We start from the raw sequence: 25837 nt of genomic DNA, 5'->3' as shown, positions 1-25837 counted from the left end.
ATGTTTGTGTGTAGACGGTGTAGGTTGAAACACACAAGTTAAAGTTCAGACTCTGATATAACTAAGCTGCTGTCACTGTGTGCCTTACTTGAGTGTGAGGATGCTCAGTTAGGTTAACCACAACAGTGTGTGTGTGTGTGTGTGTGTGTGTGTGGGGGGGGGGGGGTGTGTCTTGTGTCATGAGGAAGATTGAAACTTCGAATGACAGCATGCGCACGGCCGCTCGCTCGAAGGCGACCGTTGAAACGACGAGAAGGCATTAAATGGTGGTTGTTGCCTTCCAACGTATTTGCAACAGACATGCTCCTGAGCTGTCATGCAACGTGGCAAAGACTAGCTTTTCTGAGCGCTTTCACCATGTGGAACAGAAAAGACTAGTAAAGGGCGAGACTAGTTTGAACAACGTCTGTAGCAGATTGCTCACCACGAGTAAGTCTTTTTTAAATCTGTATATCATATAAACTTAGAGTTGAGTTTGTTATGTTTGTTTTCGTTTTGTTTATTGTCTCAATGTTGAACAAGAAAATATTTCAAGTCTGTTTCTTTGTAAGTATGTATATGTAGTAAGTATGTAAATATATGAAAAGCTGCCCTGCTGATGATATCTACAGTACATGACTGTCAGTTTGTGCAGCCAGGGAAGATGCGAGGCCTTGAAGAGACGGAGAAGCAAGCTTCAAATGGGTGAGTAGCACTTTAAACACAGACTTTGCTTGTGTCTTTACAATACGATCCGTATCAGACTGTCTTCAGGTGTAGAGTTGCCATGCCACAACATAAGAAGTAAGAACACTTAACAATAGGAAGTGAGGACAATCATTGTACAGTAGAAATTGCACAGCTCAAGAGATTCCAAAAGGGTTCTGCCTTTTGGAATCTCATGTCTTAACTCATGCCTTATCATGTCTTTGTTGGACAGACATGTGAGCATTGGTAGAAATTTAAGTCACAATCACAATTTAAGTATCAATAATGCAATATAGAAATACTATAAGTAATCACTTACTTGAGTAAAAGTACAAAGGTATTTGCTTCAAAATGTACTTAAAGTACCAAAAGTAAATGTACTTACAGGGCTGGCTCGTATATATAGGCCACATAGGATGTTGAACCAGAAAACCCAAAGTAGAAAGTTTGCCCTGAAAAGATTTCAAAGGAGAAAAATCCGGCCTAGCTAGGGCGCCAAATTGCTTAGGGCCGGCCCTGTGTACTCGGCATGCACAATGTCCCATTTAAAGTTTTCAAACGCATACAAATCTTTTGAAAATAGCAGATCTACAAGCTCACAGCGACGCATTGTGAGCTTGTCGATCGGCTATTTTGAAATGGCCGGAATGTACAGTATATATAGGGCGGAAATGGTTAATGTATGTTTTGTAATAATAATCTAGTAACTAAAGATTTCAAAGAATTGTAGTGGAGTAAAACTACAATATTTCCCTTTGAGATGTAGTACTGTGGAGTAAAATTGAAAGTGTTGTAAATTGGAAATGCTCAAATAAAGTACGAAAACTCAACATTTTACTTTTTACAGTACTTGAGTAAATGTACTTAGTCACTTTCCACCACTGAGTAATAGAATTGTGTGTTTCCAGGCCTCTCAGTAGTGACCGGAAGGTCAATGGGACCACGGCCTTCCCGTGGCCGCCCAGCAGAAGAAGGCCGTCCCTCCTGCCCGTCCTGGAGAGACTGAGAGGCTGTCAGGATGCCTGGTGTCCCGGGGCACCGTGGGACAGAGAGAGAGCCCACGCTGCACTGTCTGGGACCGCTGCCGGGGTGAGTTAATTCTCTCTCTCTCTCTCTCTCTCTGTGTGTTTCTGGAATGGCTTTTGTCATTTTTTATTCTATAATTCTTATCCCACGATTTTGCAACCCACTTTTTTTCACCCAGTGTCAATTATCTAATGTAATCCATGGGCGCTACACTTCCTCTGCCAACTTTTGTCAGGCTTTTGTCATTAACATATCCGTCAGGCTGTGTTGAACTTGACCTCAGTCAGTTAGATCAGTGGTTTTCAACCAGTGGTCCGGGGACCACCAGTGGTCCTTGAGGGTGGCTCCAGGTTAGCCTGGCTAATAAGCCAGACCGAATCAGCCGTTAGTAAAAAAAAATAATAATTGAAAAAGTGTTATTAGTGATATTAGTCTGGCTTATTAGCCAGGCTAACTCCAGGTGCCCCCCAGCAAAATGATGGAGAATTGTTAACCAAATGGACGCTTATTATTAGATCTTTAACTCTTGAGAGCTTGAAATTTGGTTTCATTTTACTCAAGAGTTAAATTGCCATTGCTTAATTGGCATTGCTTAATTTACAAAGAAGGCTATACACAACTAGAGAATGTAGAAGAATTGTTATTATGATCAAGGTTTGCTGTTATCTCTTCGTACAATACAGCATGGAATTGTTGCCAAAATCTTGCCCAACGACAACAAAATATTCTTTAGTTTTGTGTCTGCGAGGCTAAATCTCATCAAATGGTGGCCCGTGGCTCAGATGCTGAATAAACAATGGACCTTGATATGAAAAGGGTTAAAATCCACTGAGTTAGATCGCGTCAGTAGACTCGGTCGGTTGTCTTTCTCAGTCTCCTTTATGACAGTTCTCATCCTCTGTCTCATTCAGTAGCTCTCTGCTCGTTATAACCACTTAGCCACATGAACTGCCCTCAGGGCGTCTTACTGGTTTAATCTGTATCCTGTCGGGGTTCTCTATCCTGATGATAATGGATACATTTGGTATCCTGACACATTTGATACATTTGGTATGCATTTCTGTTGCATCTGGAACTATTGTTTTAACCTTTACTCACTGTTGCCGAGATAACAATTCAATGTGGTAGGTAGGTATAGGTAATAGGTGTAACAGTTTATGCCATTTACTGTGAGATGATCGCCAACCTCCGTCCACGCCGGTTGGTTTAGCGGTTTAACCAGAATGCCAGTCAGTGCTGACCTGAATGTGGTTGCATGGATGGATGGGGTGCGTACAGCTTTAACAACTTAAAACCCTATTGTCAGGAACTGGTGTTAAATTTAGGACCCATAAGCAGGAACTTAAAACTCCAAACCAAACTCAGGAGACATGAATGATGCAGAAAAAACACTAAACATAACACAGCACAGTCAAACACAGAAATAGTCAAATAGGAAACGAGTCCGAAGGACCTTTTTGTGTTTTTAGCCTACCACATGCTGTTTAAGACAACAATTAAAAACAACTTATTATGAGGAATAGACTAAGGAATTAAATCAATAGTTGGAGGGTGGTTTGAAGGTTTAAAGGGGTGGGGGGCATCGCTGAGAGTTGTAGATTTTAGGTATTTAACCCGGTCAAACTAACGGGAGGTCGAACCTTAGGGCAGCCCCCATTTGGTTTTGGGGACCTCAAGGATGTTTGCATCACCAGACCTGAGGGAACGGGAGGGGACATATTGCCAGATTGTATTAGCAGTAATTGGGAATTCAGTGGGCCCTGTGCATGTACAGTAGAGCCAGCTTTGTGGTGCATTCAATCTATGGGTAAGTTGGCTATTTTTGGCAAACAAATGTGGTGTATTAGAGGGAAAAACGTGGCCCAAGTACAGTAAGAAACCTAGCAGGCCCTTTTTACCTAAGAATAGAGTGTTTAATTAAGTGGTCAATCTAGTGAGCTGCCTCTTTAACTGTCATCTTAAAGGCAGTTCCTTATTTAGTTACTGAGACAAAGGCTTATTTAGCAAGCGACAAGCCACTGACACGTGAGTAATGTGGTAATAGAAGAATGTGCCAGGGCTCTATGCCCTTTTCTCTGCATAGGACCAACAGGAAGTTTCATGAGCACTTAAAAAAGGGTGCAGGCGCTCTCCTTAAACCTGCAGGGAGGTTGAGGGCTTCCATACAGTCTGTCTAGTTTGTCTTTGTCAGTGTTGAACTTGTAGAACAAGTGAAGGTTGTGTGGAGTTATTGGCAATCAACAGGTATGTGCCTCTCTTGCTCACGAGCTGCAATGCTGCCTGCATGTGTTTGATGCTTTTGGCTTGGTGACTTATAGTCTGAACGTACCGAGAATAAAACCCACTTCCTCTTCCATCCCTTTGAGCGTGTGAGCGAACACGCGCACACACACACACACACACACACACACACGCTCAAACACGTGTGTGTGTGTGTGTGTGTGTGTGTGTGTGTGTGTGTGTGTGTGTGTGTGTGTGTGCGCACGCGCGCCTGTTTGTGTGTGCATTTCAAATTCACATATTTGGTGAGATCATTTCTATTGTTTCTCATCTTTATCAGCAGTTGGCTGCTAAAAGTGTAACATCATTGTATGAGTATCATTTCACTTAACACTTCCGCCTTGCGGTCTTTCCGGGTTTAGGAGGCACTCCCATTGTATGGGTATGAGTATGGGTTCAGACTCGGGGCAGCCAATCATGACGAAAAATAGTCCAGGCTTCACCTGGAAAAAAAGACTAGACAAAAATACCATTACTGCATCAAAAACAAACCAAACTATAAAAACTGGTCAAACGTTGTCCAAATTGTCAAATAATATAAGAAAGAAAAAACAAATAGCTTACGTCACCTCGCAACACTGTTCATCTGTGGAACCATGTCAAACTAAATGTTAATCCCTCAACTTCTACGATTCTCTGGTTTTACGACATCAGAGATCTCCATATAATGGGCTTAAAATTGATGACCACGTGATGTCACAGCTTAAGGCATGACCATATGTGGGGTGTTACTGACTGACGGGAAATGCACGATTTCATAGTTTAACTGCGACCTGTGGTCGCAACAACATAAAATAAAATACACACAACATTGGGCCTGTAACAGGAGACAGGACATGGACCTACCTATAGTAACAGGAGACCAGACATGGACCTACCTATAGTAACAGGAGACCAGACATGGAACTACCTATAGTAACAGGAGACCAGACATGGACCTACCTATAGTAACAGGAGACCGGACATGGACCTACCTATAGTAACAGGAGACCAGACATGGACCTACCTATAGTAACAGGAGACCAGACATGGACCTACCTATAGTAACAGGAGACCTGACAAGGACCTACCTATAGTAACAGGAGACCAGACATGGACCTACCTATAGTAACAGGAGACCAGACATGGACCTACCTATAGTAACAGGAGACCAGACATGGACCTACCTATAGTAACAGGAGACCAGACATGGACCTACCTATAGTAACAGGAGACCAGACATGGACCTACCTATAGTAACAGGAGACCAGACATGGACCTACATATAGTAACAGGAGACCAGACATGGACCTACCTATAGTAACAGGAGACCAGACATGGACCTACATATAGTAACAGGAGACCAGACATGAACCTACCTATAGTAACAGGAGACCAGACATGGACCTACATATAGTAACAGGAGACCAGACATGGACCTACCTATAGTAACAGGAGACCAGACATGGACCTACCTATAGTAACAGGAGACCAGACAACGACCTACCTATAGTAACAGGAGACCAGACATGGACCTACCTATAGTAACAGGAGACCAGACATGGACCTATACCTATAGTAACAGGAGACCAGACATGGACCTATACCTATAGTAACAGGAGACCAGACATGGACCTATACCTATAGTAACAGGAGACCGGACATGGACCTACCTATAGTAACAGGAGACCAGACATGAACCTATACCTATAGTAACAGGAGACCAGACATGGACCTACCTATAGTAACAGGAGACCAGACATGGTCCTACCTATAGTAACAGGAGACCAGACATGGACCTACCTATAGTAACAGGAGACCAGACATGGACCTACCTATAGTAACAGGAGACCAGACATGGTCCTACCTATAGTAACAGGAGACCAGACATGGACCTATACCTATAGTAACAGGAGACCGGACATGGACCTACCTATAGTAACAGGAGACCAGACATGGTCCTACCTATAGTAACAGGAGACCAGACATGGACCTACCTATAGTAACAGGAGACCAGACATGGTCCTACCTATAGTAACAGGAGACCAGACATGGACCTACCTATAGTAACAGGAGACCAGACATGGACCTATACCTATAGTAACAGGAGACCAGACATGGACCTATACCTATAGTAACAGGAGACAGACATGGACCTACCTATAGTAACAGGAGACCAGACATGGACCTACCTATAGTAACAGGAGACCAGACATGGACCTACCTATAGTAACAGGAGACCAGACATGGACCTACCTATAGTAACAGGAGACCAGACATGGACCTATACCTATAGTAACAGGAGACCGGACATGGACCTACCTATAGTAACAGGAGACCAGACATGGACCTACCTATAGTAACAGGAGACCAGACATGGACCTACCTATAGTAACAGGAGACCAGACATGGACCTACCTATAGTAACAGGAGACCAGACATGGACCTACCTATAGTAACAGGAGACCAGACATGGACCTACCTATAGTAACAGGAGACCAGACATGGACCTACCTATAGTAACAGGAGACCAGACATGGTCCTACCTATAGTAACAGGAGACCAGACATGGACCTACCTATAGTAACAGGAGACAGGACATGGACCTACCTATAGTAACAGGAGACCAGACATGGATCTACCTATAGTAACAGGAGACCAGACATGGACCTACCTATAGTAACAGGAGACCAGACATGGTCCTACCTATAGTAACAGGAGACCAGACATGGATCTACCTATAGTAACAGGAGACCAGACATGGATCTACCTATAGTAACAGGAGACCAGACATGGACCTACCTATAGTAACAGGAGACCGGACATGGACCTACCTATAGTAACAGGAGACCAGACATGGATCTACCTATAGTAACAGGAGACCAGACATGGACCTACCTATAGTAACAGGAGACCAGACATGGACCTACCTATAGTAACAGGAGACCAGACATGGACCTACCTATAGTAACAGGAGACCAGACATGGTCCTACCTATAGTAACAGGAGACCAGACATGGACCTACCTATAGTAACAGGAGACCAGACATGGACCTACCTATAGTAACAGGAGACCAGACATGGATCTACCTATAGTAACAGGAGACCAGACATGGTCCTACCTATAGTAACAGGAGACCAGACATGGACCTACCTATAGTAACAGGAGACCGGACATGGACCTACCTATAGTAACAGGAGACCAGACATGGATCTACCTATAGTAACAGGAGACCAGACATGGACCTACCTATAGTAACAGGAGACCAGACATGGACCTACCTATAGTAACAGGAGACCAGACATGGACCTACCTATAGTAACAGGAGACCAGACATGGACCTACATATAGTAACAGGAGACCAGACATGGACCTACCCATAGTAACAGGAGACCAGACATGGACCTACCTATAGTAACAGGAGACCAGACAAGGACCTACCTATAGTAACAGGAGACCAGACATGGACCTACCTATAGTAACAGGAGACCAGACATGGACCTACCTATAGTAACAGGAGACCAGACATGGACCTACCTATAGTAACAGGAGACCAGACATGGACCTACATATAGTAACAGGAGACCAGACATGGACCTACCTATAGTAACAGGAGACCAGACATGGACCTACCTATAGTATAGTAACAGGAGACCAGACATAAACCTACCTATAGTAACAGGAGACCAGACATGGACCTACCTATAGTAACAGGAGACCAGACATGGACCTACCTATAGTAACAGGAGACCAGACATGGACCTACCTATAGTAACAGGAGACCAGACATGGACCTACCTATAGTAACAGGAGACCAGACATGGACCTACCTATAGTAACAGGAGACCAGACAAGGACCTACCTATAGTAACAGGAGACCAGACATGGACCTACCTATAGTAACAGGAGACCAGACATGGACCTACCTATAGTAACAGGAGACACATGGACCTACCTATAGTAACAGGAGACCAGACATGGTCCTACCTATAGTAACAGGAGACCAGACATGGACCTACCTATAGTAACAGGAGACCAGACATGGACCTACCTATAGTAACAGGAGACCAGACATGGACCTACCTATAGTAACAGGAGACCAGACATGGACCTACCTATAGTAACAGGAGACCAGACATGGTCCTACCTATAGTAACAGGAGACCAGACATGGACCTACCTATAGTAACAGGAGACCAGACATGGACCTACCTATAGTAACAGGAGACCAGACATGGACCTACCTATAGTAACAGGAGACCAGACATGGACCTACCTATAGTAACAGGAGACCAGACATGGACCTACCTATAGTAACAGGAGACCAGACATGGTCCTACCTATAGTAACAGGAGACCAGACATGGACCTACCTATAGTAACAGGAGACCAGACATGGACCTACCTATAGTAACAGGAGACCAGACATGGACCTACCTATAGTAACAGGAGACCAGACATGGACCTACCTATAGTAACAGGAGACCAGACATGGACCTACCTATAGTAACAGGAGACCAGACATGGACCTACCTATAGTAACAGGAGACCAGACATGGACCTACCTATAGTAACAGGAGACACATGGACCTACCTATAGTAACAGGAGACCAGACATGGACCTACCTATAGTAACAGGAGACCAGACATGGACCTACCTATAGTAACAGGAGACCAGACATGGACCTACCTATAGTAACAGGAGACCAGACATGGACCTACATATAGTAACAGGAGACAGGACATGGATCTACCTATAGTAACAGGACATGGACCTACCTATAGTAACAGGAGACCAGACATGGACCTACCTATAGTAACAGGAGACCAGACATGGACCTACCTATAGTAACAGGACATGGACCTACCTATAGTAACAGGAGACCAGACAGGGACCTACCTATAGTAACAGGAGACCAGACATGGATCTACCTATAGTAACAGGAGACAGGACATGGACCTACCTATAGTAACAGGAGACCAGACATGGACCTACCTATAGTAACAGGAGACCAGACATGGACCTACCTATAGTAACAGGACATGGACCTACCTATAGTAACAGGAGACCAGACATGGACCTACCTATAGTAACAGGAGACCAGACATGGACCTACCTATAGTAACAGGAGACCAGACATGGACCTACCTATAGTAACAGGAGACCAGACATGGACCTACCTATAGTAACAGGAGACCAGACATGGACCTACCTATAGTAACAGGACATGGACCTACCTATAGTAACAGGAGACCAGACAGGGACCTACCTATAGTAACAGGAGACCAGACATGGATCTACCTATAGTAACAGGAGACCAGACATGGACCTACCTATAGTAACAGGAGACCAGACATGGACCTACCTATAGTAACAGGACATGGACCTACCTATAGTAACAGGAGACCAGACATGGACCTACCTATAGTAACAGGAGACCAGACATGGACCTACCTATAGTAACAGGAGACCAGACATGGACCTACCTATAGTAACAGGACATGGACCTACCTATAGTAACAGGAGACCAGACATGGACCTACTGTACCTATGGATGGGAACCTAATATTTCCATTCACTGGAGTCTGGAACACAGGGCACAAAATAAAGGGTGCACTAACCTGTGTATACACAGTGTCTGTCATTTATGCACGTGCGCGCACACACACACACACACACACACACACACACACACACACACACACACACACACACACACACACATACACACACACACACACAGGAACTGGTCACATCATTCCTATAAAATCATTTTCCAAAGCACTTGTTTGAGGGGATGTGATCATGTGACATATAGTGAGTCATCTCTGGAACCTTGAGATTGACAGCTGGATGTGTGTCTACTGTGTGTGGTATGTGTGTGTATGTGTGTGTCTACTGTGTGTGGTATGTGTGTGTATGTGTGTGGTATGTGTGTGTATGTGTGTGTCTACTGTGTGTGGTATGTGTGTGTATGTGTGTGTCTACTGTGTGTGGTATGTGTGCCGACTGGCTGAGATGCCACTATGCCCCAGGAAGAGGACTTTTTCCCACATGCTGCATATCTCTTCCTCCATTCTCTCTCACACACCTTACTCATACTGTTTATACATTGGGACTTGGAAATACAATGAATCTTTCTCAGTTCCCATAATAGGCATAGGCCAAAATTCCCATATCTTTCCATGATAATTGTTCTAGATTTTTTTATTAGTATTTGCTGTGTGGGTGTGGCCAAGGAGGAGCCATCAGGGGGAAAAGCCAAGCCTTGTGGCAGCCAGTTAACAGACAGGCATACGTCAGCACCTCATACACAGACATAACGCTATTAACACCTTCCGTGTGTCTGCGTGCGGTCTCTGTGATTGTTATCTCCAGAGTTTCCTGGCTGTGAGGGACGACACCAAGAGGTCTGAGCCCGGTCTGTTGTGTGTGTCTACAGGCGGGGAGGAGGTCGCTGACTACCCCATACAACGTAGCCCTGCAGGTAGAGACCGCACATAACACACATTCACTAGTGCATACAGGCTGCACACACCTGGCAGCATCGTCAGTAAGGTTTTTAGCAATGTGTCTGAAAACAACATGTACACTTTTTCCTCTCTTTGTCTCCCTCTCAATTCAATTCAGTTCAATTCAAAGGAGCTTTATCGGCATGACATGCGTTTACATTGCCAAAGCAAAAGTGGAACAAAACAACGAAGATGAAGCAATAAAATAAACGTGTAAACAGAGCTGCGTTTGCATTAACAGTAATACTGTCTTGTGAAACTAAAAAAAGATTGTGCATTTTCTGTCATTTTCTCTCTCTCTCTCTCTCTCTCTCTCTCTCTCTCTCTCTCTCTCTCTCAGCCTTCCAGCTGTCTCAGTCTCATCTAGGTTTCTTAGACTTGCCTCAGCTGGTGCTCTTCTACTCTCTGACTCGGTGAGTACCTTTGGATTAAGACACTTTGATCGGTCAAGTCGTGTGTGTGAACCATGAGAGAACATTCCAAACGGGAAGCACACACATCTCAAAAAATGTCGACGGGTGCAAGACAAAAATATACATGACAGAAAGAAGGTAGGACGTCCGCACACTAAGTTCTTTAAGCTCCCATCAATTTTATTTAAGGGATCAGGAGTCAACGTTTCGACCCCTCCGGGTCTTCATCAGGAATGAGTATATACAACAAAGTAGGTGTGTTTTATATACAGGTCGACAAGCTGTCTTTGCAATGAAGGTAATCAGAGTAGTCAAGTCACCGTCACACCCCCCCCCCACATCTACTGACATAACCATACATTTGTAGAGCATAGTCAAGTAGAAATATTATTATATTAAGGCACAAAGGCCAATAGTAGAACCAATAAAATAGTCTAGGGTGGGCTGAAACAATGGTGCAGGAAAATAAATAATTAACTGCAAACCAATAAATATCAGAAAAGCAAAGAAACAACCAAGCGTACAAATGATAACCATAAAAACAATCCAATAATACAGGTAAGGTACAATCAAAGGCCATGGCATAAGGACAAAAACGCACAGAGATTAAAGCTGTATACACATTTATATTGTATGTGTGTATATAGCTTTAATCTCTTAATTTTAAATGAACATTTACATCATTTAAGATGAATAATTATACTGAAATCATAATTCTCCTTCCTGACACTCCATCCTAGTACAGGCATATACTGTATGCAAAGCTGTTGACTCAGATGTATACGTACTGTATGCGTTTCACACAGATGTTGATGTCAACAGTCTCAACACGGTCCACCCCCACCTTACTAGTGTTGCTTCAATCAGACTAGTGCTTTCCCAACATGCATGTTGGGAAAGCACTAGTCTTGTGACTTAAATAAAGCAATACTGTCAGGAGGTGGTTTCCAAGTAGGACCCAAATGTGAGGAAGTCAGAATCTTGAAGTGGAAGTTTAATTAGACGGAGGTTTGCATGAGAGCAACGCTATCAAACGAACAGACTTTGACACTCGGGATACAAGACGATAATCCAACAGAGAACGCAACCAAACACAGGGCTTAACCCATTCTGGGCGGGCACCCATTTTGGTGTTAGCATCATGTTATGCTTTAGCTATTGAAAAATAGCAGATCTACAAGCTCATAGCGCGCCACCGAGTGGCGCGCTACGAGCTTGTAGGTCTGCTATTTTTGAAAAATCGAAGAATGACTGACATTTTTAGAATCTGATCTCAGGTCAGAATGGGTTAATCAGACCAGTGTGTGTCCAGTGGAAACCTCGTATGAATCTGATCTCAGGTCAGAATGGGTAGGCAGTGGGCACACGATTAACAGGACACATGTGAACTCAAATCAAATCAACACAAGGATTGGCTAACAGTGAAACAAAGAACCAAAGATCAGGGAAGGTGAGACAAGACAAGGCAGGAAACTACTACAAAGGAGGACAGGAAACACAAAAGCATCACTTCAAAATAAGAATCAAGAACACCATACCGTTACTTCAAAATAAGTCTCAAGAACAACATACACAACACACGGAATACCGGCAGATCCTGACAAATGCACACGTTCACAGACAACGACAGCTCCAGTGCTGTCTTTCAACAGACTTTTAGAAACCCTGCTCTAGTCAACCTGGGGTGGGTGGTGTCCACCTACTGTACTTTGAGAAGCTCTATGCCTGGAATCAGTACAGACTCATACTTATTTCTATCCGTAAAAACAGATCTGTATGCTCTGTTTTGTCTCGTGTGTGCGTGTGCGCGCACACGTTGTGCTGTCTCTGCTGTAATTGGAGACACTGTTACTTAGAGTACTGAATGACATGCCTATTATAGCATGAAGACATACAGTATGCCGTGGTTTTGTGACTGTTTCTCCTTTATGTGGACATAAATAAATGGTGTGTGTGTGTGTGTGTGTGTGTGTGTGTGTGTGTGTGTGTGTGTGTGTGTGTGCGCGTGTGCGCGTGTGCGTGCGTGTCAGGGATGTGTTGTCTGTGTGTCTGTCCATCCCGACATGGGTCTACTACGGAGTGACGGAGCAGACGGACGCTCGTCTCTCTCAGCTGGATCCCAGTGAGTTCTGCTCTCTGTCATACTAGCCTGTGTTTCATTTGAAACGCTGCAATGCACACAGATACGGTACATCGTCGGGCAGAAACCTCTTATCTCCGTATTTTTGCCTTTTTGTGCTTTTCCATAAAGTAACGCCCTATACCTACTACTTGATCACACCACAGCGTCACACCAAAGCATCAGAAGTAGCTAGGGGGACCAGATGTCCCCCGTAGCGTGGGACAGTCCCTCGTTGCCAGGACATCCCACAAATTGAGACCATGTCCCACATTGTGACTAGCAGTGTTCAAATGCCCGCTATAGTCCCCTAATAATAAAATGATAGGCATTATTAGGCCTATGGTCGAATATGACATCAACGCATTTGAGTAATAAGTTGCTGACGCCGCCCCGTCCCCCCCGGTTCTACACAAATACTTCGGTCCCTCAAATGAACAGTTTGGATTTGATTCTGGTCGTCCTAAAAGGGCATCAGCAGCTACAGAACAACAACAGTAAGTGAGTGCTTGTCTATGAAGTCTATGTAACAGTGGCTCTGCAGTGCAGGGTGACAGGGTCTATAGACGGAACTATCTCAGTTGAGATTCTGGTTGGTTTACATTACTGATCAGTAGTCAGGCTGCATTCAGGTGTTAATGGCAATACCAAAATAAGTCGGAAGTCCATGAGCCAGAGCTCCAAAATTTGGAATTTGGAATTTGGAATATGAAAATATGCCATTTTGTTTACATGTTAGAATCAAAGGTTTTAAGTAATAAGTTGCTACCCCCATCCCATCCCATCCCGTCCCGTCCCACACAAGTGATACTTCTGTCCCTCAAATGAACACTTTGGTGTCACTACAACCTTCCAAACGCATTACATCTGCTACATTTGCCATGTTTTAATTTGAATCCTGAAAAGTAACAGTTTTGGAGATACAGTATGGGGTTTCCAGAGACAAAATGTATATTGTACAAATCACACACACATACCCACACACGTGTAAGGGTAAGGGTTAGTTTAACTCTAATGTCCGTAATCAGCAGCATTAATTTAGTGTGATTAATTCTGCATTAATTTATACATCTGTTTGTGTTATAAGAAAAGTACATTGCAATTATAACGAGGCTATTAAGCGGCATAATTATCTTTCTAAACAAACTGGTTTTTCCTTGCTCCTTGCGTGTAAGAGCATTAACAGTCTACAAAGGTAACCAGTTGGACTCCATTTGGTTATATTTGTACAATATCAGAGCTACGAATGGATAAATCATCAATCAATTAATACTGTGTATTTATTGTGTTCCTGACCTAATGCTGTTGTCATATGGCAGTGTGCTGTTATGTGTGGTTTTACTGTAGGCTTATGCTGTGAAGTGGCTTTTTACCACCAACATTATTTGTATTTTATTTCTACAGGGACCTAGTCACCCCTCTACTTTATACTTTTATACAATTCTGTCAATTCTGTGGAGAAAAGATCCAGTAAAACTAAAAAACACGTAATTTTTTTGTTTGGTTGCGCTCAGATGTTGTGCTCTGAAAATAGCCGATCTACAACCTCACAACGCGTCGCAGAACGACTCGTTGTAAGCTTGTAGATCGGCTATTTTCAGCATGCAACGCCATTTCGACGTAATCAAGGCCAACCAATATATATCGACAAAATCAACTGTAGATGTAGTGGACTAAAAACTTATATTTAGTTGACTAAAACTAAATGAAATGTTATTCAGAAGACAATGACTAAAACTAAATCAAAAGTTGCTGTTAAAATCAACAATGCAAGGACACTCATAACTCTGAGAGTGAAGAAATGGAACTTTCCATGTGTACAGTACGTGCTCAGGGTTCCAGATAAGGGTCCATGATTTGGAACCCCACTTTGAGAACCACTGTTATAGTTGAATCTTCTCTTGCACATAGAATCCTGGCTCTGCGTGAACTCTGACCCACAGGACGATCACATGACCAACATGGAGCCAAACCTTGTCATGTGTTCAATACAGGTAAACACACTCTGTCTGTCTGTCTGTCTGTCTGTCTGTCTGTCTGTCTGTCTGTCTGTCTGTCTGTCTGTCTGTCTGTCTGTCTGTCTGTCTGTCTGTCTGTCTGTCTGTCTGTCTGTCTGTCTGTCTGTCTGTCTGTCTGTCTGTCTGTCTCTGTCTCTGTCTCTGTCTCTGTCTCTGTCTGTCTCTCTGTCTCTGTCTGTCTCTCTGTCTCTGTCTCTGTCTCTGTCTCTCGATCAGCTAGAGCTGAATGTGCTAGCAACCAATAATAAGGGCGACCGGGCCTTTGTGGCGGCTACTCCCAGGCTCTGGAATGGTTTGCCTCTACATATCCGAGCCGCCCAGTCAATAGATATTTTTAACCCATTCTGACCTGAGTTCAGATTCTAAAAATGTCAGTCGCTCTTCGATTTTTCAAAAATAGCAGACCTACAAGCTCGTATCGCGCCACTCGGTGGCGCGATATGAGCTTGTAGATCTGCTATATATTTTTTTTTTTTAAGATATTTTTTTGCGGCTTACGCCTTTTATTGTTTTTTGAAGGGACAGACAGTAGGCTGACAGGAAACGGGAGAGAGATGGGGGGATGACATGCAGTAAAGGCCGTGTCGGGTCCGGGAGTCGAACCCGCGGCACACTGCGACTGGTTTACCAGTCCGGTGCCCAGACCGTTACGCTACGGCCTGGGCCAGATCTGCTATTTTTAAATAGATAAAGCATAACATGATGCTGACACCAAAATGGGTGCCCGGTCAGAATGGGTTAAATCCCTGCTAAAGACTTATTTTTTTATTTTTGTAGAAGAAGGAAAACTAATATATTGAACACGTATCTGTATGATTTGATTTGGGTGTGTTCTAAATTAAAGTGTTAGTGTTGATTATCGTATATTAATCTAATTCTAGTAAACTAATACTATTATACTAAAAAAAGATAAAGATCAAGGGAAAATATACCTTTTTTACAGTAGAATAATGTTTCAAGTTTACACTGTACACATGTAAAATAAACGGCATAAACAATATATCAGTTTGCCTCTTCTACAAAACATGAAAGATACTGTCGTGCGTTACCATGTCTACGCTCGGACGTAGAATAGATATATTCTATTCTACGCGTCTTTAATGTCTGTTTATATTGCATTGTTTATATCCCTTTGTTTTCTTTTAACCTGTGCAGCACTTTGGTTGACTTTGTCGTGTTAAATGTGCTATATAATGTTTACTTTTATCTGTGAATACGTACCATCTGTCAACATGACATACAAGATATTTTCAGCTATGTGCGCGTGTGTGTGTGTGTGTGTGTGTGTATGTATGTATGCGTTTTCTCAGATGACGCCAGCCAACGAGGCTGTGTGTTTCATCAACCGGCTCTACCTGCACGAGCACGGAGATGATTGGCTCGCTAACCAGCCACTCAGCCCTCAGCTCTCCACCCAGCTGAGCGTCTACAATCAGGAGCGGCGTCTCAGCGGCGCCGGGCCATGGGGAGGCTTGGGGCTACGCAGCCAGCAGAGAGCGTGCTCATTGGATCAGGGAATCTGGGACGGCAGCACAGAGAGCTCAGGTAAGGAAGTGTTACTTGGTACTTTCCTTTTGATTCTTTTTTGATTACTGTCACGTTATGGCAATAATCCATCATACTGTATAATATCTTGACTAGTCGGTGAAGGAAAAATCCTCCAAAAATCCTTGCTGCATTGACGACTCTAGGGGTCCAAAATTAACAACAGCAAAACTATATTAAAAAAATATGCGTTCAGATGAACTCATGTTGAACCCAACGCACACATCCAGGCACTCTTGAGACAGTTTATGGCGGAAGTGTTAATACTAGGTTAATAGGTTTTGAGTGATAATGCAGTATTTTGGTAGTACTAATAATGCAACTGGATACAAGACGTGTACTTACGTACTGCCCTTTATGCCGGCTGGCATGTAGGGCAGCAACAAAGGATCTCCACTTCAGTCTGTCCTGGGCCAGCGTCTTTAGAGATCCCCAGGTGTGATGCAGGGTCTTCAGCTCTCCCTCCACTGTCCTACGCCAGGTGTTCTTGGGTCGGCCTCTTTTGCGTTTGCCCTCTGGTGTCCAGTGAAGTGCAGTTTTGGCGATGTTGCCTGCGCTTCCATCGTGACTGACTACGCTGCAGACAAGACATGTAAAGTCCATATGCAATGTCCCATCCAAATAAACAAATAAAAGTAAAGTGTTATACTGTGAGAAGCTTTTTTTGGATTTGGAGTTTATAAACAGATTGGTGATATAGTCTTGCTGTTAATCGTGACTTTCATTTTCTGAATTCTTCATTCACTGTGAACAGTGACAAAAAAAAACAAAGATTCTCCATGAAATCACAGCTTCATGGTAAGTAATTAATAGAGTAATTGATAGAAGAACAAGAGTCATTTTGGGGGTGAAGTATGCCTTTCAAGTGGTCAAAACATCATCGTTAATTGTCTGGCAGAAACATCATATCTCCATATTTCTACTTGTGATCTTTTAGAAGGGCTATTTTCAGTATTTTTTAGGGGCGCTAGGCGCTAGCCCCTCCTATATACAGCTTTTCGTCACAACATGTGTCACATTTGCCATTGACAATGAAAGGAGAATTTACGTCATATGTGTCTGAACAAATCAGCTTTTTGTGGCAACACAAACATTAAATGCCATTGACAATGAAAGGATAATCTCCCTCCCGACAGCAAAGACATATTATTTCATTGCAAAACGCTCTCCCTTTCTTCCTTAACCCATTCTTACCGGGCACCCATTTTGGTGTTGACATCATGTTATGCTTTAGCTATTGAAAAATAGCAGATCTACAAGCTCATATCGCGCCACCGAGTGGCGCGATACGAGCTTGTAGGTCTGCTATTTTTTGAAAAATCGAAGAACGACTGACATTTTTAGAATCTGATCTCAGGTCAGAATGGGTTCGTCAGACCAGCGTGTGTCCAGTGGAAACCTTGTATGAATCTGATGGGTTAATGGGTTAATTCTACGTCTGTGGTCACAGCATTATGTTTTGTCCTCTCCAGGTCTAACCAGAGCCCAGTCAGAGGTAATCTCCCACCAGCCCACCATCACACCCACATCACCCACAACCACCACAACCACCACCACCACCACCACAGAGACGGTGGTACTGAGACGGCGCAGCTCTTCCTCCGGCTCCAGCTTGAAGGCAGGGAGCATGGGGAGCTTCCCCTCTACTGCCGACACCTCCAGGGTTACGTCCTCCGATATGAGCTCAGCACTCCAGCCTCCAAGCTCCCCTTACAGGTAGGAGTGAGCCCCCAAGCAGTGTCATATCCCCTTACAGGTACAGTAGGTAGGAGTGGTGTGATTATGAATCCCACCAACGTTATATAGTAGGTTAGACCCGCCTTAACATGGTTAACATGATTGGCTCCTGACCAGGTATAGTTTTACTGAGGTTAGGGTTAGGTACAATTTAGGCATTTAGCAGACGCTCTTAATCCAGAGCGATTTACATTAAGCAAGAACAAAAAGCATGGCAATACATCACATACATAAAAAGTAGTTATCATGAAACATGTGTAAGCTAATAACGTAACAGTGGAATATCTATATAACGAAACTATAACTATACATACTATACTATACACACACTTTATACTAAAAGTGCTATGACTACATAAAATACAATTCTAGTGCTGTCTACGTAACATGCTATAAAGTATAATGCTACCTAAGTCTACATAAAGTGCTATCTAAGGGCTAGGGCAAGTGCTACGGGCCATGATTTTGGTGTAGTTTTACTGAGGTTAGGGTTAGGTTTCGTTTGGTGTAGTTTTACTGAGGTTAGGGTTAGGTTTTGTTTGGTGTAGTTTTACTGAGGTTAGGGTTAGGTTTTGTTTGGTGTAGTTTTACTGAGGGTTAGGGTTAGGTTTTGTTTGGTGTAGTTTTACTGAGGTTAGGGTTAGGTTTTGTTTGGTGTAGTTTTACTGAGGGTTAGGGTTAGGTTTTGTTTGGTGTAGTTTTACTGAAGGTTAGGGTTAGGTTTCGTTTGGTGTAGTTTTACTGAGGTTAGGGTTAGGTTTTGTTTGGTGTAGTTTTACTGAGGTTAGGGTTAGGTTTTGTTTGGTGTAGTTTTACTGAGGGTTAGGGTTAGGTTTTGTTTGGTGTAGTTTTACTGAGGTTAGGGTTAGGTTTTGTTTGGTGTAGTTTTACTGAGGTTAGGGTTAGGTTTTGTTTGGTGTAGTTTTACTGAGGTTAGGGTTAGGTTTTGTTTGGTGTAGTTTTACTGAGGGTTAGGGTTAGGTTTTGTTTGGTGTAGTTTTACTGAGGTTAGGGTTAGGTTTTGTTTGGTGTAGTTTTACTGAGGTTAGGGTTAGGTTTTGTTTGGTGTAGTTTTACTGAGGTTAGGGTTAGGTTTTGTTTGGTGTAGTTTTACTGAGGTTAGGGTTAGGTTTTGTTTGGTGTAGTTTTACTGAGGTTAGGGTTAGGTTTTGTTTGGTGTAGTTTTACTGAGGGTTAGGGTTAGGTTTTGTTTGGTGTAGTTTTACTGAGGTTAGGGTTAGGTTTTGTTTGGTGTAGTTTTACTGAGGTTAGGGTTAGGTTTTGTTTGGTGTAGTTTTACTGAGGTTAGGGTTAGGTTTTGTTTGGTGTAGTTTTACTGAGGGTTAGGGTTAGGTTTTGTTTGGTGTAGTTTTACTGAGGTTAGGGTTAGGTTTTGTTTGGTGTAGTTTTACTGAGGGTTAGGGTTAGGTTTCGTTTGGTGTAGTTTTACTGAGGTTAGGTTTAGTGTTAGGTTTAGGTTGAGGCATTGTTGCAAAATGGGAACTGTCAACCACAGCGACTACTGGCCAATCACAGCGGGGCTTTCCTAGAACTGCAGTGGGATCCATAATAACACATAGGCGTGAGCCTCTAAGCGGTGTCATAACCCAGTCGTTCTCAACCCGTGAGTCGCGACCCCTCGGGGGGTCGCCAATTTATTTTGGGGGGTCCCCAAATTATTTTCAAAAAATAGAACAAATAAATCTTTTTTTTTGCAACTGAATGGCTGGAATATGGAAATGAAGAGTTTACATAGTAGGCCTACATTATACTACATGCATAAACTTTCCTTAACCCATTCTGACCGGGCACCCATTTTGGTGTTAGCATCATGTCATGCTTTAGCTATTGAAAAATAGCAGATCTACAAGCTCATATCGCGCCACCGAGTGGCGCGATACGAGCTTGTAGGTCTGGGTTAGGGTCTGCAGTTTGTATTGGGGGTGGGGAGGGGGGGCAGGGCGGGCGTCGCGAGACATGGCCAAAGCGTTTCCGGGGGTCCTCAGGCAAAAAGGCTGAGAACCCCTGTCATAACCCACCGACCCTATGCACATTTCACTGGGGGTCCACTGCCACATACAGGTAACTCTGTGGGTCCTTGACATGGAAACAGTTTGAGCAGCAGTGCACCGCTGATAACCTGTCCCATACCTGTACTTGGCAGGGTCTCGTGGATCGAGGACGGCGTGTGGCGGCCTCCGCCCAGGTCTCCGTCCTCCCTGGACCCCCACTCCCTGGAGAAGGACCCCCACTCCCTGGAGAAGGACCCCCACTCCCTGGAGAAGGACCCCCACTCCCTGGAGAAGGACCCCCACTCCCTGGAGATGGACTCGCTGTCCATCGGCAGCATGGACAGCCAGGACGAACCGGACACTCTGACATCTCTCACTCTGACGTCCGCACACGGCTTGGCCAGCAAGGTGAACAGTGGTGGAATGTAACCGAGTACATGTACTTAAGCACTGTACTTGAGTACAATTTTGAGGTGTTTTTGCACTTTACTTGAATATTTTCCAATTGCCAGTACTTTTGCTTCTTACTCCACTACATCTCAGAGGCAAATGTTCTACTTTTAGTACTCATTTATTGTAAACCTTTTAGTTACTTTGTAGATAACATACATTAAACAGAAGCATTTGGCTCATTGTGAGCTTGTAGATCTGCTATTTTCAAAAGGTTTGTATGCATTTGAAAACCCATTTGAAATGGGACATTCTGCATAATGAGTACTTTCAACTTTTGGTACTTTAAGTACAATGTGATACCAATACTTTTTAACTTCTTACTCAAGTAAACTTTGAATTCAGGACCTTTACTTTTAAAGGAGCATTTCTATATTAGCATTTCTATATGTCAGTATTGATACTGACTTTTAACTTAAAGCGGGAACCCCTTTTAGTGTTTTACCCCTTTTGGGGTTGTTGTCGCTATGTACAGTATATTGGCCGCATAACATTTTTGTAATTTCTTAATGAATATCTGAATTAGTATGAAGTATTGAAGTATTTAGAAGGCGTTTTTAGAATGGGAATAGTCCTAAAGGGGGTTTAAGTAAAACGTCTGTACTCTCCCCACCACTCGAAGGTGAAGAACCGCTTATCGGCCCTGGTGGGCCAGACGATAGGCGGCCTGGTGTGTCCCAACAAGAGGCTGGCCATGCGGGCGCAGGACCTGTGCGACCGGGGGGTCGGGGCGTTCGCCGAGGCCGTGAGGGGGTTCGTGGAGACCACGCTGAGGGGAGGCGTGGACCCCGGCGGGGTCCGAGGCCTGGAGTTCCTGCAGGAGGTGAGGCTGTCGCTCACGGCACTGAGGGACCCGCTGCTGGACTCTCCAGACGCTGCCGTCCAGACGCTGTTGGACGGCGCGCCACAAGAAGACTTTGGTGAGAGAGATGTCACTTCTTAGCACTTGGTGGCCATACGATACGATTCAATGGTTTAACCCATTCTGACCTGAGATCAGATTCATACGAGGTTTCCGCCGGACACACACTGGTCTGATGAACCCATTCTGACCCGAGATCAGATTCTAAAAATGTCAGTCGTTCTTTTATTTTTCCAAAAATAGCAGACCTACAAGCTCGTATCGCGCCACTCGGTGGCGCGATATGAGCTTGTAGATCTGCTATTTTTCAATGGCTAAAGCATAACATGATGCCAACACCAAAATGGGTGCCCGGTCAGAATGGGTTAAAAATCGATACAGTAACTATTTAGCAAAGAAATGTAATCTGTGTTTTTGAGGGGAAATTTATGAATATGGATATAAATAAGTAAACTGTGATTCTCTGGCAAGTACATAGACATTATATTTGAACCCATATAGACAAACCTGCACCTTGACATGAATACAGAGAATACACACATTTATCGATCAAGTGTAAAAGTAATCACACCACGCAAAGAGAGAGGGTGAGAGCGATACGAGCTCCCTTCTGTAACATCTTCAGCACTTTGGTGAAATGACAACAAAATACATTTTTTATATTTCTTAGGCATCCAGATAAATGATACATGTCGTTCCTCCTCTAGACTCCATGGTGGAGTTGGCCCTCCACAAGGTGGCGCTGAAGCCAGTCTCCACCCACCTATACTCCTCCCTGCAAGCGCCTCGAGAAGACGACGGAAGCCTGGATTCGCTCCGCAGGAACCAGCGTGTGCTGGAGGGCCGCACGCTGCAGGAGCTGGAAGGCTCGGCGGGGGCCGGGGTCCCCGACGGCCTGACCCTGGAGCGCATGCAGCAGAGGTGGAGCCACATGCACGACGCCTACTCCCCCAGCAAGAAGGTGGAGATATTGCTCAAGGTTTGCAAGAGCGTCTACAGGAGCATGAGCGCCAATGCAAGCCCAGGTATATTCCATATTATTTCTGTCTCGCTTTATGATTCTTCTGACGTCTTTGACTTGGCATGTGTTTGTCTTCCGTCACTGGCCCACTTGTTTTGTGTCAAGATCCTCTGCGTAAAACTCAGACGAAGATGTTTCCGAGTTCAAGACCAATGAACATTCCCTCTCCTCTGCTGTAGGAGCGGTGTTTGGAGCAGATGACTTCTTGCCCTGCTTGACGTGGACTCTGCTTCGCAGTGATGTGGTCACCTTACAGCTGGACACCGACTATATGATGGAGCTACTGGATCCCACACAGCTGCAAGGAGAGAGTGAGACAGACTCACACACACACACACACACACACACACACACACACACACACACACACACTACTCTCAGGACACTCATTCAAACACAATTACACTTTCTAGCATTCACATTTAAGCAATATTATACGAGAGTCATTAATGCACGCCTGCGGTGCCAAAAGGTATCGCAGAAGTGTAATTACTGACGATAAAGAACACCCTCGAGTGTAATATTGCAATTATACAACAGTTACCTTTAAATCTAAGAGAATCGCTGAACATTTTAAATTTTCCAATGACAGATGTAGTCACTACGACCACAAATGTCCCAAAAAACTAGCTAGCCTAGCCACCGAGTCTGCTGCGCTCTGAGAGAAAAGCACGGCTGAATTCTTTGTTTTGATTAGCCCCTCCTATATCGTGGTTTAAGCACGGCTAAAAAGCGGTTTCAACCAATCGGAATGCTTCCTCAAAACGACGTTGTTGCATAATTAGGCTAAGATCTGTTATTTTTGGCAAAGCGACACATTGCCTCTCTGAGTTACTCAGTGTGTTTCTGTTCCTCTTCTCCACAGAGGGCTACTACCTGACGTCGGTCTACGCCTCTCTGTACTACATCAGCAGCTTCCGGCCGCGGGTCGCCGCCCGCCAGCTCAGCTTCGAGGCCCAGAAGTCTCTCAACCAGTGGCACCGCAGGCGCACCCTGCACTGCAACAAGCCGCGCCGCAGCATGCACCGCCGCACCATCCGCAGGCACGGCACCGACAGAGGACGTCAGCGACAGCAGGACGGAGAGAGTGACCGGACCCAAGCGGGGCCCTCCTCCAGCGGTGCGGCTGACCCGCCCCAGCCGAGCGAGGGCGCCGGTAAGACCCTAGAGCCGGTGATGGAGGCGGTGGTACAGGATGACGACAACGGTGGTGATGTTCCGTCACTGCCGTCACCGCTGCAAAGGACAACGCCGGCCCAGAGCAGTGGCGGACGGCGGTCAGCGGTGAGGAGAAGAGACGAGGATAAGGGAGTGGGGGATGAAGTAGAAAGAGAGCCAGGAGGAGAAGGTGAAGGAGCGGAGGGGCAGAGCATGCACGCTCCTGTTCACAGGACTTACCACCACTGCGATGTTATGTGGACAACACATAAGCCGCCATAGCTTAGTGCAGTGGATCCCAAACTTTTTCATGTCAAGGACCCCTAAATGGACTGAATGGTGGGTGGTGATGCGTGGTGATCCACCTGAACTGAAGCCGCACCCACAGCTGTAGTTGTATGATAAAGGGGGAGGGGCTGATAGTGTGATGTCACTATATTACTGTTTATTTCATTGGCCCGTTTGACTGTCAAGGGTTCAGCCTCCAGGAAGAAACCCTAAATACAAAGTGAATACACCATTGCACATAAAAACGACTCCAGGGTGTCTAATGAAGTACTGTCACCTCATAGACACATGAAAAACTGGAAAAATACAAACATTGTGGCACTCCATCTTTACGGTATTGAAATTGACTTTAAAATCCTTAAATTGTCACTTCGCTGTCATCTGGGGCGCCCCAGAATCATGTGGGGGACCCCCCTTTTAAAGGTCTAAAAAAAAACTTTTTAGATGCATGCAGGGTGGAGGAGCACTGAATGGTTCCATTGATCCCAGTCTGAGCACTGGATGTGTCTGGTTGGATTTATTTGATAAAAACAAACAAATTGTACAGTAAATGTATACAATTCATTGTCTTATGATTATTATTTTTTTAACTTTAATTTCATATGTAATTATTTTTGTACAGTTGCTTTCAGGGATTCCTTTGAAGGTGTACCCGTCTACACCATTGGTTCCCAACCATTTTATACTGAAGTACCACCTCAGTGTACAGCTCAGTGGCCTTGTGGTTAGAGTGTCCGCCCCGAGACTGGGTGGTCGGGGGTTCAATCCCCGGCCGAGTCATACCAAAGACTCTAAAAATGGGACCCAGTGCCTCCCTGTTCGGCACTCAGCATCAAGGGTTGGATTGGGGGTAAGTCCCTGCGACATACTAGCATCATGTCCAGGGGGTGTACTTGTACATCACGCTACAGAAACAGGAGATGTTCCTGCCCTATGGGCCCCACGGCTCGGCAAGGCTACTTATATACCACCTCAGAAAATAGTACCACCATAACTGATGTTAAAATACAGGAGCTGTTTTTTGTTCCATTCCTAAGCCAATAATGCTGCTGCTCTGACAAAACTCTGTCAAATCACTAATCAGCACAACGGATGATATTTCTAATGTGATTAATCCTATTTCTAATAAATCTTCTATTGGCTAGGCGTGCTGTACGTCATGCTCATTTCAGCACGGCTGGAGAGCCTATTTCAACCAATTGCTTGGTCAGAAGAACTACCTGTAGTAATATAAATATTTGTCTTTTTGTCTCCTTTTTGGGCGACTCCTCTGTGTACCAGCGGAGGGGGCTCGGGTACCACTAGTGGTACTGGTACCAGTGGTTGGGAACCTCTGATCTAAACTATAGTGTTACTTACATGATGTTTATTTTTTATTTCTCTACAGTTATGTGTAGCAGCGAAGCCACCTCAATCCTCTCCTGAGGCAACAGGCTGTATTGAACATTTACCGTAAGAATAAAATTCCAATATCTGTCATCATTTTGCATTTGTTGCAGCGAACATGATCCAAACTGCTGTGTTTTATGACCTGCAGTGATATTTGTGTTTTCCATTTTGACCACTAGAGTGCAGCATTACGCCTTGTGAAAAGACACGTTTACTGTACTTTTACTGATACTGGTTTTGTGTGTGTGTGTGTGTGTGTGTGTGTGTGTGTGTGTGTGTGTGTGTGTGTGTGTGTGTGTGTGTGTGTGTGTGTGTGTGTGTGTGTGTGTGTGTGTGTGTGT

General features: G+C 44.3%; 1 protein-coding gene across 2 annotated transcripts; it reads left to right on the top strand.

Moving 5' to 3' along the window:
- The first annotated feature begins 384 nt into the window (after positions 1–384).
- Positions 385–24515, top strand: rinl (Ras and Rab interactor-like). Of its 2 annotated transcripts, XM_083773090.1 has the most exons (14): positions 385–429; positions 635–684; positions 1596–1776; positions 10351–10459; positions 10825–10897; positions 12928–13019; positions 14928–15010; positions 16345–16579; positions 18052–18295; positions 20481–20736; positions 21401–21698; positions 22348–22665; positions 22841–22972; positions 23527–24515. In XM_083773090.1, the coding sequence occupies exons 2-14, from the start codon at positions 644–646 to the stop codon at positions 24099–24101; spliced, it is 2637 nt and encodes an 878-aa protein (XP_083629216.1). In that variant the 5' UTR covers positions 385–429; positions 635–643; the 3' UTR covers positions 24102–24515. The 2 variants fall into 2 exon arrangements, with proteins under 2 accessions (XP_083629216.1, XP_083629217.1); XM_083773091.1 differs by lacking the exon at positions 385–429 and having other exon boundaries at positions 624–684.
- The last annotated feature ends 1322 nt before the right edge of the window (positions 24516–25837 follow it).

Source organism: Protomyctophum parallelum (genome assembly GCF_964188405.1).
Source record: "Protomyctophum parallelum genome assembly, chromosome: 9".
In the NCBI taxonomy this organism is placed as follows: domain Eukaryota; kingdom Metazoa; phylum Chordata; class Actinopteri; order Myctophiformes; family Myctophidae; genus Protomyctophum; species Protomyctophum parallelum.
This window is presented reverse-complemented; position numbering and strand designations above follow the sequence as displayed.

Excerpts from the sequence above, each read along its gene's own strand:
- rinl (XM_083773090.1), top strand. The coding sequence starts at position 644 with ATGCGAGGCCTTGAAGAGACGGAGAAGCAAGCTTCAAATGG. Across the intron at positions 10,460-10,824 it reads CATACAACGTAGCCCTGCAG|CCTTCCAGCTGTCTCAGTCT; the intron begins GTAGAGACCGCA and ends TCTCTCTCTCAG. Across the intron at positions 21,699-22,347 it reads CGCGCCACAAGAAGACTTTG|ACTCCATGGTGGAGTTGGCC; the intron begins GTGAGAGAGATG and ends TTCCTCCTCTAG.